Source organism: Phaeoacremonium minimum (genome assembly GCF_000392275.1).
Source record: "Phaeoacremonium minimum UCRPA7 unplaced genomic scaffold PA7_03_scaffold_468, whole genome shotgun sequence".
In the NCBI taxonomy this organism is placed as follows: Eukaryota; Fungi; Ascomycota; class Sordariomycetes; order Togniniales; family Togniniaceae; genus Phaeoacremonium; species Phaeoacremonium minimum.
In genome coordinates, this window is record NW_006921370.1 from 85,082 (window position 1) to 99,994 (window position 14,913).

Here is a 14,913-nt window from a genome sequence, read left to right on the forward strand (position 1 = left end):
GCAATAATTGTTTTCTGAAGCGCAGTATCAGGCAAGGCCTACTACAGCATATTTATGCTTGGGCATGATCACTTACACGCCCTTCTAATCAACTGCCCGCTGCAGCTGCACTTCGGACGTGGATCGGCCACAATGGAGTGGGACATTGGAGAGACCATGCGGAGAAAGCAGCAACTGGTCATGATCTATTTATCCAGTCCTTTCCATTGGGCAACTGCCTATGTGATCAGTTTAGAAACGCTAGTTGACTTTTGCACCTGTCATCATTTTATAGGTACCGAACCCGGGCGCCGACTTACAACCGGGGGCGGGGTTGCTAGTGCCACACGGGGCTTGCGGAGAGTCGCCGGATGGCCAGGGAATTCGAGGGTCTACTGACGAAAAGGGCCAAGTGTCCTGGATAAATTGCTTTCGTGGCTCGACGTGTTGGGATCTAGATATCCATTGGTCTTGGAGTGATAGGACGGCAACATTGACCAGAGAGGCTTATCAAGCACTATAGTTTTCTGAAAAGCTGTCGATGGTGGGTGATGTGGCCTCAAATAAGCGAAGCCATGCTATGCGATGCGAGATAACTTTTGACAGTATCCCCTTGTCCATAAGAGCTGAAGCCATTTGACTAAACATTCTAATTTACTGCAATTATAAGTATTAGTATTGCTGATCTAATATCTTGCACCTTGACTTGTCCCGATTGCATCCAGTAATTCGTGTGCTGCTGAAGAACCACCCATAGTGGGTAGCTTACAATACTACAACACTAAAGCATTTTCCGGCTAGTTGACTTTGATTTAGCAGGCAAAATAAGCGAAAAATTACTCCATTGATAGTCGCGTGGTCTAATGGTTATGATTTCTCGTTCACAGAGATGTGTACTTGGCTCTTGCCTCCCGAGAAGGTTCCGTGTTCGATCCACGGCGTGACTAGCTTTTTGCCTCTCTCTGCACTTGCGTAGAATCCATCTGAAATTGATACGGTGCAAATGGCTTTCCCCTTTTGACTACATAGATTCAGTGCTACATCATCTGAAAAACGACGAGTTGGGACTCTGATTATCTGAAGAGCGATTAAGTGTGGCTTAGAAGCTTACGCAGGAGAGACAATGACCTGTCATAGCCTGTAGATGATTGAGCATCGCGCTCCTGACGAGCCGGCTTCAATGCAAAACCCAACAAATGTCATGCAAGAGCCAGAATCCATCTGAGTTATATTTATCAGTTCTGTTCTCAGGGGCTTATACGATGGACGAATAGGGGTGTCACATGAGGTCACACGTGGAGCAGGACAGGTCTCTTTGTAGGGGGTTCTCGAAAGCGTGGTTAGGTAATTGGAAGGAGGGGCCGAACGAGGCGCAGGCATTCCAGGTTCTCTGGCAGTTTCAAGGCTCAGTAGCGGCGGGCAGGTAGAGACGAGGCCGGCCCGTTCAAAGCAAGCAGCCTGCAGGGACACACACTCTACACTACCTATCTTGCGACAGCCTTTTTCCATTTCACATACCCTGCTTTGTCCATCGTCTTTCTTCTCTGCGGCGTCTTTCCCAAGGATCGAGAGCACGGCATTGGGCACATCGTTTCATTTTCAATACAGCTCAACAAACACACCCGCACTCGCGCAGAGTACAAGCCATGGCCGGCCGATTCGTGCGAGCGTCGAAGTATCGTAAGCTCCGCACCATAGCTCCGCGAAGCATTGCGCCCGGACTGACCATGACGCAGGACATGTCTTTGGTAAATCTACGAGGAAGGAATTCTGCTATGACAATTTACACATCAGTCGAAATGCCTGGGATACCAACCTGGTCAAGGTGAGCAACCCGTTTCGTTGTGCCATCCGCTCTTGGTCTCGTGCCTAAAGCTTACGTTTGATTCTCCCAGGCCAACCCCGAATACCTTTCCGTCAATTGGGAGTCCAGCGGGGGCGGCGCATTCGCTGTCATTCCATTGAACGAGAAGGGCAAGCTACCCGAACAAATACCACTATTCAGGGGCCACACTGCCGTTGTCCTGGATACCGACTGGTGGGTAGAGCTACAGGCGACGGTTCTCGAGTTGGCGTATTGACGATACTGCAGGCATCCATTTAACGACCACATCATCGCCTCTGGCTCCGATGACGGGAAGATATTCATATGGCAGGTCCCGCAGGACTTTACCTTGTACACTGATGCTGAGGAAGTCACTGATGTGGCCCCTGTGAGCAAGCTTGCTGGACACTCAAGGTACACAGGACAAGATCTACTTGCGTGTAGTGATTCTAACAGCAGATACAGGAAAGTTGGACAGGTTCTCTTCAACCCCGCTGCCGAAAGTATCCTCGCCTCCGCCTCCGGCGATTTCACTATCAAGCTGTGGGACATTACTACGGGCCAGGCACCCCTTACCCTGAAGCATGGCGACATTGTTCAGAGCTTGTCATGGAGTGCGAACGGATCGATGCTGGTGACGACATCCAGGGACAAGAAGCTGCGTATATGGGATGTGCGACAAGAGAAGCCCGCTCATGTCGGGCCCGGCCACGAAGGCGCCAAGAACAGCCGTGCAGTCTGGATGGGCGAGCACAACCGCATCGCCACCACCGGCTTCTCGAGGATGAGCGACCGTCAAATTGCTCTGTGGGAACCTGGGCGAGATGGCCCCATTGGCGGCTTCACCAACCTTGACTCCATCTCTGGCGTCTGCATGCCTTTCTGGGATGATGGTACGAACTGTCTGTATCTCGCCGGCAAGGGAGACGGCAACATCCGGTACTTCGAATATGAGAACGACAAGTTCGAGTTCCTGTCCGAATACAAGTCTGGCGACCCTCAACGAGGAATTGCATTCTTGCCCAAACGCGGAGTCAATGTACACGAAAACGAAGTTATGCGAGCGTTCAAGACCGTCAATGATCAATACATTGAGCCCATTTCATTCACTGTGCCTCGAAGAGCCGAGACCTTCCAGTCAGACATTTACCCGCCCACAACTGGAGCGAAGCCAGGTGTATCCGCAAAGGAGTGGCTCTCTGGAAAGACTGAGCTACCGCCTAAGATCGACCTGGAAAGTGTCTACGAAGGCAACGCGCCGGTGGAGGTTGCCGCTGACTTCAAACCGCCTGCCGCCGCCGCAGCTCCGGCCCCTGCTCCTACACCCAAGGCAGTGCCGAAGAAGGAGGAGCCAAAACCTGCCGCTGTGCGGTCACCACCTCCTACGATGTCGGAGCAGAAGGGCTCTATCGCAGCGATGGCATCTAAGTACCAAGACAACGAAGAAGAGAGTGATGACGATGAGGCAGAGACATCTAGCTTCGAGGAAGTTGTTCGTCCGGCGCAAAGAACCTCGGCCCCTGTGAGGTCTGATCCTAAGCCCGTCATCTCACCCATCAAGGCGACACCTGCACCTCAGGCTAAACTACCATCTCCCGTCAAATCTCCTCAGTCATACGCCTCACCAATTACGAGAAGCACCCCGACTCCTGCTGCCGCTAGTGCTGGATCATCCTCGGTCGAGGCATCCCTCGAGCAGATCAAGGAGCTTCTTCAGCAACAGACCAAGATCATTGCTACTCAGAGCGAAAAGATTGGACAATTGACGACGGAGGTGGAAACATTGAAGAAGCGGGTTGCCTCAGGCACCGAAGACCGAGAAAGGATCAGACAGCTGGAACTTGAGTTGGAGGAAGCCCGGTCATGAGCAGCTTGTCGGCTTGTGAAAGAGTTGGTAGCTATGTTCTGGACTTATTGTTGCAACGCGGAGGTCTTTGTTTTGCCAGCGTTGGAATCCAAGGTGTTTGTGGTATACGTTCTCATGAACCTTGACTAAAAAGTAACCGGTTCTGGAGTCTTTGCTCTTCGTTCTTCGAACAACCATACCGTGAACCTTCTTTCCAAGCCTAAGCAACACCATACTCATAGAGGCAGCCGTGAGACTTGAAGCCGCTCAAATCAGATCTGCAACAGAAGTGTCCATCTTTCAGCATTAGCAACAAATGGACGTGCTCTTCTCAGAAGCCTAACAAAGCAGCTCCCTGCCCGGGAGGCCGCATGCCTTTGTTTGAAAACAGACGTGCAACTGGTTGGACAATACCATTGTTCCACTGAGGTGTTTGAATTGTTGTTTCTCTTTGTCCCGGCAAATTTCCACTTGATGCCAGCAACTATATCTTAAACATCTTTCCGCACCGCATTCTGTCTAACTCAGCCTCTTAAAGACAGGTAAGTTGTTTCTTACATTTTCGATCTGATTCAAGTCTTTTGAAGCTGCAGAGTCACAGAGAAGGTAAGTTTCATAGGTAAGTCAGCCACCATGGAAGGCCCGTCCATCCCCAAAGAGAACCCTATCATCATATATGATGATAATAGCGAGACAACCGGGCCTGATATCGTCCCTGAGAACATCGTGGATTTGCCCAAGTGGTGCAAACCAACAGCTGCGAACGACCTCTCAACCCATACCCTCGATCTCTCCCCCGACGAGCCCGCAAGTGAAGAGGGCCCGAGACTAGAGGGTACAACACATCAAGAGTCAGGGGCCATGGAGGACCCCAACCCCGAGACTGAAGTCCCGCCGGGCCAGTACGAGGCCGACCTCTCGGACCGTCTCCGCCTGCTGCAGCAGCAGGTCCCGAGAGACTCGCGACCACAGATACCCCAAGCGTTCCTGGCGTCCCTCGCCGAGCGCATCGAGCGGTCGCGCAAGCTCCTCGGCTGGAGCGCGACCCGCAAGCAGCGCCGCCGCACGCGCACCGCCCCGTCCCCGACGTCCCGCGTGCCGCCGTGCGTGCGGTGCTTCGTCAAGCAGATGCCCTGCTCGCTCGAGTACGAGGACGGCCCGGAGGACATCGTCAGCTGCACGCGGTGCGCGCGCAACGGCGTGCCGCACTGCATCAGGCAGGTCGCTGCTGCGTCGCAGCCGTCAGCGGACCGCGATGACCCCCTTGCCGTAGGTACGAGCAAGAGCGCCAAGTGCGAGCTGTCGGCGACGCTGACGCCCGAGCTGGTCGAGGCGGCCGAGGAGCTGCTGCAGGGTCAGCTGCGGGACGTGTGCGGCATGAAGCTGAGCGCGGATGTGTGCAAGGGCCTGGTGCTGCCGAAGTGGCATGACAATGATAAGCCTGAGAACCAACAGGACCCTGAATTTCGGCCGAGGCAATGGAAGGAGCAGCTCGTTGACCGCAGGCATGAGATGTTAGTTGCTATCCAGCAGAAGATCAAGGTCTTGGAGGGACAGTTGGCGAAGGACGAGTAGTAGGTTTAGCATAACAGTGGCGCCGGCTCAAGTAGCAAGCGGAGATAGAGCAATAAACATCTTCTCATTTGTTGTCAGTCTTGACGAAGTTACACCAAACAATAATGAATATACCCATTGACACATCAACTACCATATGATACAATGTGAAGTGACCTTATGAACTGCTCTTGTTGTCTATCTTGAGTTGAACACTACTAAACATAGGAAAACCTTGACTTGTCATTTAAGCAAGCCACTCACCACCGAGCCACCTGTTGAAGAAGTCCAGGGACGGCTCAGGCTGGTCGTACGGGACCATATGTCCAGCACCGTAGATACGGATGAAGGAGAAGTTACCGCTGGCCTTGACCTTACCGTACTCGTCCTTGCTGCTAGCGCCAGGTAAGGTCAGGCTCTCGATATCAGCACGGTTGAAGTCCTTCTTGCCCGGCCACTCGAGAGCCTCGGTCCAGCCCTGGTTTCCGAGCCAGTTGCAAATGTAATCGGCATCGCCAGCGTAGATCAGGACGGGGATCTGCTCGAGAAGCTTAGGGACGAGGCGGTGGAAGGGCTGCATCCAGTCTCCCTGGAACAAGAAGTTACGGTTGATATCGAAGTTGCAGCTGTCGTAACTGTCGACCTCAACGCCGAGCTCCGCCATGACGTCCTTGTCGTTCAGGAACTTGGTGATGTAGCCAAGCTGGGGATAGCAAAGGTTGCCGCTATCCTCGCACTTGCCACGGATATCGTAGACATTCTGACCAGTGCGCTGGTAGGGGCCAATCAAAGCATTGTTGCAGTAGATGGATGCAGGCACGCAGCTCCAGACGCTGCCGCTCTCGTAGCAGTTCTCGATGAGGGACTGGCAACGAGGCAGGGAGTTGTCCATGGATTGACACTCACCCTCATCCAACACTGCGGGATAGCCACCCTCACCACAGGCCATGGGACGGTAGTACTCGTACTGAGTCAGGCCATCAGTCAAACCGTTGCCAATCAGCACCGACTTGAGATTGATGTTGCGGTTCTTATGGGACAGAATCTCAGAGGCGAAGACGGGAATGTAGTGTCCAGCGTAAGACTCGCCAGCAATGTGGAAGTCCTGCTCGGCGTACTCGGGGAATTGGGTGAAGAAGAGAGTCAGCAGGGCGTAGACGTCCTTGCCGGCCGCGACCGTGTTGCTGACTGACGAGCCAGAGTAGGAGTAGCCGACATTGACGGGTTGGTCAAGGAAGATGACCGAAGCGTTGGCGTTCCAAGCGAAGTCGTTGTAGACCAGCTCAACCTTCTTATTGATCGAGGAAGGGCCAAGCTCAAAGAAAAGGCCGGTGAGAGAAGAGCAACCCGGGCCACCGTTCAGCCACAAGACGACCGGATCGTTCTTGGGGTCGTTTCTTGACTCGAAGAACCCTAGGATGATCCATTAGACGCTGCGTCTCATGAACAAGAAATGATTGGTTGAGTGGCGACTTACAGTAGAACAAGTGCTTGTCATTCTCATCATCGTCAAGGTATCCACTATACTGCTTGACTTTATCGACACCAAGCTTGGATGGGTCGACGGACTTGGCACGCAGACTGTAGGTCTCGAGGTTGCCACCAACCTTACGGTGGCTGTTGCCCTCGGCATCCTTCACCCAAGCGCCCTGAACATCAGCACCCTTGACAACGTAGTCCCAAGTATGGTCAGGCTTGCGGTGGTTCTTCTTGGGGCTTGAGAAGAAGGTGGCCTGCTCAGCAATGTCGGGGACCAGCAGAGAGATCTCGTCCCACAAGGCCTTGGCCTCGGCGGTCATGCTGCCGAAGACATCCTGGAGGTTCTTCAGCGGCTTGGACCAGGACTCGGAGACGGGCTTCGCAGAGTCGAAGCTGTCAGTGAGGTCACCGAGGACATGCTGGGCATGCTGCTGGAAGCTGGCGGCCGATGCGGCGCCGAGCAGAAGGGTTGAGGCGGCTACCCTCATGATGGCTGGCGGCAACGGTGGGCTATGACGTTATCGCCGAGGGGAGCAGTGCAGCAGTGCGTGCAGTCCAGCTGTAGCGATGATGGGGAAGAGAGGATAACCAAGTGAATGGAGATCCAAGGCTGCCGACAAAAGACGATGCAGCAGGCTGATGAATGCAGAGATAGATAGATGTATGGAAGAAAGTGATGAGAGGAGGAAAGAGGAGGAGCTCGTGTGGGTTGTTGTTGAGAAGACGGAAGAGGAGAGGAGCTATCTGAGAGCAGCAGTGTAAGAGTGCGAGGCAACCAGGTGGTGACTAGGTAGGTACCACCTTACGTACTGCCACCACCTTATCCTCCTCCTACCTCCGGTCTGAGGAGGTGGAGGTACCTGGGAGGGTGGGGAGGGGCTATGAAACGCGCCCCGATAGGCAGAACCAGCCCAGTGCCGCAGGTACCTGACAGTGGCACAGTGCTGTACCGGGACCTGGAGCAGCGGGATTCCTCCAGGCGAACCCACCTGGCAACCAGGCGGTGGTTAGTCGCCCAGATGACCTGTTTCCGGCACCAGCCACCCAATCACCTGCCCTTTCCGACAGACGACACACGCCCCAGGCCAGGTACCTTGCCTCTTCCGTCAGGTACCTCTTCAGATCCCACAAGCAAAGGGAACCTTGACGGACAACTCATCCCTCCGAGCTTATCAGTACCTCAAAGTGAAGTGCCCAACCGTTATCATCCACCAACAGAACCACTTCCACGTTCGTCTAGGACTCTTCACAAGTCAAGGCAAGCTCAAATTAAAGTTAGGTTACATAAATCTGATTTGTTTTCAATTTTTTACCTAGGTATCGCAGAAGAACCGCGATCACAGATAGACATCCTCATCAGCTAGTCAACTAGCCGTAACACTTCGTAGTATCGAAAGTCTCAACTCAACACCCATTCCTCCACCCAATGTATCAGCTCCATTGAGACAGGCTCTCCAGTAGACACCGGCGCCATCAAGACTATATACCGTAGCCGGGATAAAATAACCGCGACTGGCTCGTCCTGAACATGTTCGGAACTAATAGCTTGACTGTTTCTTAGCTCTCAATTTCGCACCAAAGCGCCAAAGCACACCCGTCGATGGCAGGGCGATGCCGAACGAGAGGAAGGCCAATAGACTGTTTCCCCATCCGTATCCTAGCGCTGAATACATCTTGTCTGCAAACAACGGGAACGCAAACGCCAGAAGACTCCTCAGCAACTGCGTGGCGGCCGACGCCGAGCTGACATGCTCGGGGTACGCATCCATCACGTACGCTCTCAGCGTGTCATCGAAGATCTGCATGCCCATAGATAGCAAGGCGGCGCCAATGTCCACGACAACCCAGAAGAGGTGGTACTGGGCCGCCCAGCCGTACAGGAGAAGACCCAGCGGCGTTAACAAAACGCCGGGCAGCAAGAGCGGCACACGGAGCTCGGGGTTGGGGCTGTTGCCCACACGCCGTGCTTTGAGGGTCTTGTAGACGTAATCCATCAGTGGCCCGCAAAGTTGCGCGCCGGTGATGGTGCCGGTACAGATTGCGATGTAGTGGAGGCCCGAAATAGATATGGACTCGCCATATGCGGACACGTAGAGGGCAGAGAAGCTGGAGAGCGCGAAGTAGAGGAGACCATAGTTAATACCGCCCAAAAGGGCCTGAATCTGAATGATTGGGTGGAAGGCCAGGAGCCGGAGAGGCCGCGAGAGATTATGGCTCAACAACCACATGGCAGAGCGGCCGACCTCGCGCGTCTCGACCTCGGCGTAGTAGCGGGAGTCGCCCGTCTCTTTGCGCATCTTCTGGGCTCGCCGGCGAAGGAGAAGAGGTGCGTAAGACTCGTAGACGATAGGAAGAGAGCACAGTTCGAGTACACCTTGTAGAATGGCTGTTGCCCAGAACATCCAGCGCCAACTGGAGTGCTCGACTATGAAACCGCCAATGATCGGACCAACACCCGAGCCGGTCAGAGGAATGAGCATATATAGACTCAGTGACCGCCCTCTTTGCTCCGGTGGCCATAAATCACCTAATACACCATATCCGAGAGTGTACACTGCGCTGGCACCGAAGCCTGCCAGAAGACGGGCGGCAATTAGTAGACCTCTCGAGTTGGCAAAGCCACAGATGAGGTTCCAGACCAGAAACCAAATGTTTGTGAAGTGCATGATGGGTTTTCGACCATAGACTTCTGATAGTGGGCCGATGATAAGAGGGCCAAATGCAGTTGCCAAAAGGTATACCGACAATGCCATAGTTGACTCCGTGTTTGACATGTTCAAGTCTGATGCGATTGTGGTGATTGCAGGTGCCATCATCTTAGGTAGACATGATTAGCAGTGGCTCTAGCCGACAATACTGGCGATAAAGCGATCCATTGCGTTACTATGAACACAAGCACGACACATACCGTTGACACCATGATGCGGACAAAGCCCATTCCAGACAAGGACGCAGTCACTGCCCATTTCATCTTCTTGGACCAGTTTAGAGGATTCTCATGATCTCCCGGGCTGAAAGTAATGAGAAATGCATCGTTTTGGACCGGTTCCCGCCCCCGAGAATGATCTTTATTGGCCTGATTCCCTTTAAGACCGCTCTCCCCCAAACCGAGAGCGTGCTTCTCGTTCTCATCAGGCCGCGGCTGGGCCGCACTCTCAATATCCGCCATAATTACTACAAGATAGCGAAGGGGGAGAGAATGAAGGAGACGGTCTCCTTGGGGAGATTCATCATGTAAATGGTCTCACTAAATAACGAAGCAGGCCGACACTTCAGGTGGTATGCAAGGCAGGCCATCCTGTGTGCTCCGGCAGGGGCCGTCTTGCATGTGCAGGATCTGATTATGCCGGACCCGACTACGAGCCGCAGAGAATGTCTGGGTCTATTCCGGTCTTGGCAGGTCAACTTCAAAACTACGACATAGTATGCTACTAAGTCTGAAGTCTAGGCTACTGAGTACTTTCCGAAGGATCAGCCGCTAGCACAGTTATCTGATCTATTACGCAAGCAAGTGTTGGAAAGGCCCGCACGGTAGACTAACACTTTCTCGTGATAGCCTGTAGAATATTTGCTAGTCAGCCGTGCGGTTTCGCTCACCTTTCTATTTGGGTAAGGGAACTTTCCGCCAATACAATGTTATTCTCAACATTTTTTAGTCATTGATGGTGATGGCGACACCGAACAACATGCTAATTCTAAAATCCGAGGTTGGATGCCTAGCTCGGGATTACGGTAACATCTTGTAGATATACCTGGACTAAACCCATCTCATGTCGTTGCCAATGCGTTCAGCAGAAGGGTTGAAATGCGGTCGATATCTTAACATAGCATTCTAATTCCACCGGTATTTGGCTACAACTTTAAACAGATGTTACAATTCATAAGAGGACTTCGGTTACTCTGGGTATAGCTATCATCATGCAGCCAAGCGACGCACGCTTCAGTGTGGCGGCGATAGTCGCAGACAAGCACGATGCACTCCGCGCACTCAACGACAAGATCCATGTAAACCCGGAGCTGGGTTATAAGGAGTTCATCGCCCATGATACGCTATCCGCCTTCCTGGAGTCTCACGGCTTCTCAGTGACTCGCTCCGCCTATGGACTGGAGACGTGCCTTGAAGCACGATGGCCAGCCGGCCCAACTGTGGCGGGCTCACCCTCGGCAACCTTCTGCGCCGAGTATGATGCCCTGCCGGAGATCGGACATGCCTGCGGGCACAACTTGATCGCCACGGCCTCAGTGGCAGCGTCCATAGCCCTAGCACAGACGCTGGAGAGAGCGAAGATTCCTGGAACGGTCCGACTTTTGGGAACGCCAGCTGAAGAGGGTGGCGGAGGCAAAGTGAAACTCATCGACGCCGGTGCTTTCTTGCCTTTCGACAGAACTCGGCCTGAAGTCGCGCTTATGGCTCATCCTGTGTCGTTCAAGTCGTTTACGATGCAAGAAAAGCTTCCACCATCCACCAAGTTTCTAGCCGGGTTCCGCTGTATCGCCTCCGAGGAGCTTCAGATCGAGTTCTTTGGCCGGTCTGCGCACGCGGGAGGAGAGCCATGGCTCGGCCGCAACGCTCTTGATGCAGCTGTCACTGCTTATACTGCCATGAGCCAGCTGCGACAGCACATTCGGGCAGACGAGCGAGTGAATGTGATCATCAATCACGGCGGAGATGCCCCGAATGTGATTCCAGCATACGCCAGCTTGCTGTGCATCCTTCGGGCGCCGACCAAAGTTGCTCTTGAAGATATCTCTAGCCGAGTACGGGCATGTGCTGCAGGTGCGGCGCAAGTGGCTGGCTGTGAAGTAAAAGTCAAGCTGACGGAGCCGGCGTACCTGGATTTGCGGGTGGTTGACGCCATATCAACCGTGTGTGCTGAAGAGATAGTCGAGGTAGAGGGTGGTAATACTGCTGCTGTGGTCGCACACAGTGACTTTCAGCGAACAATTTCTACCGACATGGGCAATGTTTCGTACGTGCTGCCCTCATTGCATGCGATCTATGGGATTCCTTCGCAAGAGGGCGCCAGCTGTCACGACCCGCGCTTCACCGAGGCATCAGGGAGCGATGAAGCATTTGAGACTGCTTTGAGAGTGGGCAGAGGGTTGGCAATGCTAGGATGGAGATTCATCACCGAGCCGGAGCTCACGCATAAAGTAGCTGAGCAGTACTTAAGCTCATAAATATCAATATCAAGTAGACCTTCCAGTATCGCGTCTTGAATATCAAGTTTTTATTCATGATTCGCTCGCACACATGTAGAAAGAGTCAAAGGGGCGAATCACATATTGCAATGCTAGTAGCATCATCCGGCATCATCCGACATCATACCGCATCATAAGCATCCGAGGAGCAGTGATGGCAGGGATAGGCTGCGAACGCTATATTCAATACCAAGACATGAGACTACCGGTTCAACTTATAGAAGCTTGGCAGAAATCGCTTTTTGTGAAATAAATCACTGTAGTCTCTGAGTCAAGCCATGAAACTGAATGTAGGTGATAAGTCTCAGCTGTGTCAGATGGCCGACGAATATACACCTTTACTAGGTACCTAGCCTTTCTCTAGGAGACATAATTAATATACATGGACACTGCTTGTTCCGATCCTGATACATAAATAAACTTGTTCACGGTCTTACGTCATTCGTGGGGTTGACGATTTGTTCTTACCTGGTGTCTAATATAATGAGACACTTTGGAAGACGCAAGTGTGTAAGTGTGATTCTAGTGTACTTACAGTGTGCCCAGAGTCACAGGCTTCTAAGCCCCGCGGACTGCCCAAGATTCATTCCCCTCGGTGGGGCAGCTTCTGGTGTTAGCTTAGTGCAGACTCAGTGTTAGTCACCCCGCAGGTACAAGAAACCTGACGCAAAGGCGGCGGTGGGTGCATATTAGAAATTCTTCAGGAAGAGAAGAAAACCCAGCGGCCAAACAAACGGGCTATATATGTCTCATAACGCGAGACTCTATCCGACAACCACGCTATTATTCAGGTCCGACAAATAAGCACAACCGCAGCCGCCCAAGATGTCGCGCCAGATCAACCAGCCCTCGAACCAGATCAAGCTGACCAACGTGTCGTTGGTGCGGCTCAAGAAGGGCAAGAAGCGCTTCGAGATCGCCTGCTACAAGAACAAGGTGCTTGAGTGGCGGTCCGGCATCGAGACAGACCTGGACAACGTCCTGCAGATCCCCAACGTCTTCCTGAATGTATCCAAGGGGCAGACGGCTCCGCACGCCGACTTGGTCAAGGCTTTTGGCAAGGATGTACCTGTCAACGATATCATTCTCGAGATCCTCAACAAAGGCGAGATACAAGTCGGAGAAAAAGAACGGGCGGCACAGTTGGAACGGGTGCACAATGAAGTGATCGGTATCGTCGCGAGTAAACTGGTGGACCCTAGGACAAAACGAGTCTACACGACGGGCATGATCGAAAAGGCGCTTGATATGCTGAGCTCGCAGGCGCATCACGCACAGAACGACAAGGACGGCAACAAGAGCACTACTGGAAGTGGTACAGGGACGCCCGCGACGGGTGATAGTGGTGAAGCGAAGCCGCGGCCGGTCAAGGAACATGTCTGGACCGGTGTGGTCACCACGAAGAGCGCAAAGAGCCAGGCGTTGGAGGCTATGAAGGCCCTTATTGCGAACCAGCCGATACCTGTCACAAGAGCACGGATGAGGCTACGCATTACATGTTCGACCAACGTGCTCAAGCAGGCGGTGAAAGCCCCAGCGGCTGCCAAGGGACAGAAAGGCGAGGACGATGACGGAGAGAAGAAAACACCAGGCACTGTCAAAGACAAGATTCTAAGCTATATCGAGCAGGTTGATACTCAGGATGTTCTGGGGTCAGAGTGGGAAGTAGTTGGCTTCGTGGAACCCGGAGCCTTTAAAGGTCTCTCGGATTTCATTGGCAATGAAACCAAAGGCCAGGGAAGAGTAGAGGTTCTCGATATGGCTGTTACTCATGAAGATTAAAGGGAGAGATACCCGGCTTGACGAGTTCGATGAATGCATACACTGGCGTTTCAAAGCATAGAATTGGAATGGAAAAAAGTCGTTTGCCTGAGCCTGCTCTTTTGTTCCGTTCTCAAAATCTCACACATGCGCATGAATAGATTCACAATCACCGTTTGACTCGTAGTTGTGGTTGTATGCTGAACGCCGTATCGTCAATTTCAAAGATTTTTCACTGTTCTTCATTGAGTCCACCCGTGTCCAGATGAGGATCACTATGCCACTCTTTTTGTGCATACGATCAAGATGAATCCAGCCATACCACGCCGACCATCCGTAGCAATTGAGATAACACCGAAATCCAGATATGCTCCCCGACTTCTGTCTTAGCCACCCTTCTTCTTGGACACACCGACAGTCCTGCCTCGTCGGCCAGTCGTCTTGGTGTGCTGACCACGAACACGGAGGCCCCAGTAGTGACGGAGACCACGGTGGGCACGGATCTTCTTCAGGCGCTCGAGATCCTCACGCAGCTTGGAGTCGACACCGTTGGCCAGGATCTGAGAGTCCTTGCCATCGACGATATCGCGCTGTCTGTTGAGGAACCAGGTGGGGATCTTGTACTGGGTAGGGTTCTGGATGATGGTGACAATTCGCTCAAGCTCTTCGGAGGTGAGTTCTCCAGCACTAGCCATCTGTTAGCTTCTTTGCCATTTCTTGCCATACTCAATCGTCGGTCGTAATTCGAGTCGTTGTATGAAATACGAGTTTATCGGGGAAACCATACCGCTTGTTCAGGTCGACATCGGCCTTCTTGCAGACCAGGTTGGCTAAATGACAGTCAGTATGGGCCTATGGCGCAAAAAAGCTGCGGAGATCGTTGAAGAATACTCACAGTAGCGTCTACCCACACCCTTGATCTTGGTCAAGGCGTACATGACCTTTTGCTTGCCATCGACGTTGGTGTTCAACAATCGAAGGATCTTCACAGCGTACCACGTTAGCATTCAACCCTTCCATCATATCATCGATCGAGCGCGAGCGCCGCGGCTTGTCGGGGTTTACGTACGAACTGGAAGTTGCCTGCGAAAAGCCATAATGTTAGCAAAGCTTGAAGATACACGAGATATTGCGATTCTGAACTTACTCTTCTCTCCTGAAACGAGAGACATGATGGGCAACCTGTTTCGATGACGATGCCCTCGAATGGCTGGATGTGTTGTCTGTCTAGGAGAGGGGAGAATTTTTGGTGTGATCAGTTTTCTGG

The 14,913-nt window shown here is 52.8% G+C and overlaps 7 protein-coding genes across 7 annotated transcripts; 4 read left to right on the forward strand and 3 right to left on the reverse strand.

Annotated features, from left to right (window-relative positions):
• Positions 1-1,625: 1,625 nt before the first annotated feature.
• Positions 1,626-3,671, forward strand: UCRPA7_6346 (putative coronin-6 protein; the record flags this gene model as incomplete). The annotated part of the gene is made up of 5 exons (XM_007918884.1): positions 1,626-1,659; positions 1,716-1,804; positions 1,875-2,017; positions 2,072-2,218; positions 2,270-3,671. 5 exons carry the CDS (start codon positions 1,626-1,628, stop codon positions 3,669-3,671), a joined length of 1,815 nt encoding a protein of 604 aa, XP_007917075.1.
• Positions 3,672-4,283: 612 nt separating this feature from the next.
• On the forward strand, positions 4,284-5,225 carry UCRPA7_6347 (hypothetical protein; the record flags this gene model as incomplete). Its single annotated transcript, XM_007918885.1, has 1 exon — positions 4,284-5,225. The coding sequence occupies one exon, from the start codon at positions 4,284-4,286 to the stop codon at positions 5,223-5,225; it is 942 nt and encodes a 313-aa protein (XP_007917076.1).
• A 226-nt stretch (positions 5,226-5,451) lies between these two features.
• On the reverse strand, positions 5,452-7,171 carry UCRPA7_6348 (putative carboxypeptidase y protein; the record flags this gene model as incomplete). The annotated part of the gene is made up of 2 exons (XM_007918886.1): positions 5,452-6,617; positions 6,682-7,171. 2 exons carry the CDS (start codon positions 7,169-7,171, stop codon positions 5,452-5,454), a joined length of 1,656 nt encoding a protein of 551 aa, XP_007917077.1.
• Positions 7,172-8,221: 1,050 nt separating this feature from the next.
• UCRPA7_6349 (putative efflux pump antibiotic resistance protein) lies at positions 8,222-9,349 on the reverse strand (the record flags this gene model as incomplete). The annotated part of the gene is made up of 1 exon (XM_007918887.1): positions 8,222-9,349. The coding sequence occupies one exon, from the start codon at positions 9,347-9,349 to the stop codon at positions 8,222-8,224; it is 1,128 nt and encodes a 375-aa protein (XP_007917078.1).
• Positions 9,350-10,601: 1,252 nt separating this feature from the next.
• On the forward strand, positions 10,602-11,864 carry UCRPA7_6350 (putative metal-dependent amidase aminoacylase carboxypeptidase protein; the record flags this gene model as incomplete). Its single annotated transcript, XM_007918888.1, has 1 exon — positions 10,602-11,864. One exon carries the CDS (start codon positions 10,602-10,604, stop codon positions 11,862-11,864), a length of 1,263 nt encoding a protein of 420 aa, XP_007917079.1.
• An 846-nt stretch (positions 11,865-12,710) lies between these two features.
• UCRPA7_6351 (putative shwachman-bodian-diamond syndrome protein) lies at positions 12,711-13,667 on the forward strand (the record flags this gene model as incomplete). Its single annotated transcript, XM_007918889.1, has 1 exon — positions 12,711-13,667. The coding sequence occupies one exon, from the start codon at positions 12,711-12,713 to the stop codon at positions 13,665-13,667; it is 957 nt and encodes a 318-aa protein (XP_007917080.1).
• Positions 13,668-14,032: 365 nt separating this feature from the next.
• Positions 14,033-14,653, reverse strand: UCRPA7_6352 (putative 40s ribosomal protein s18 protein; the record flags this gene model as incomplete). Its single annotated transcript, XM_007918890.1, has 3 exons — positions 14,033-14,333; positions 14,434-14,476; positions 14,542-14,653. The coding sequence occupies 3 exons, from the start codon at positions 14,651-14,653 to the stop codon at positions 14,033-14,035; spliced, it is 456 nt and encodes a 151-aa protein (XP_007917081.1).
• Positions 14,654-14,913: the final 260 nt, after the last annotated feature.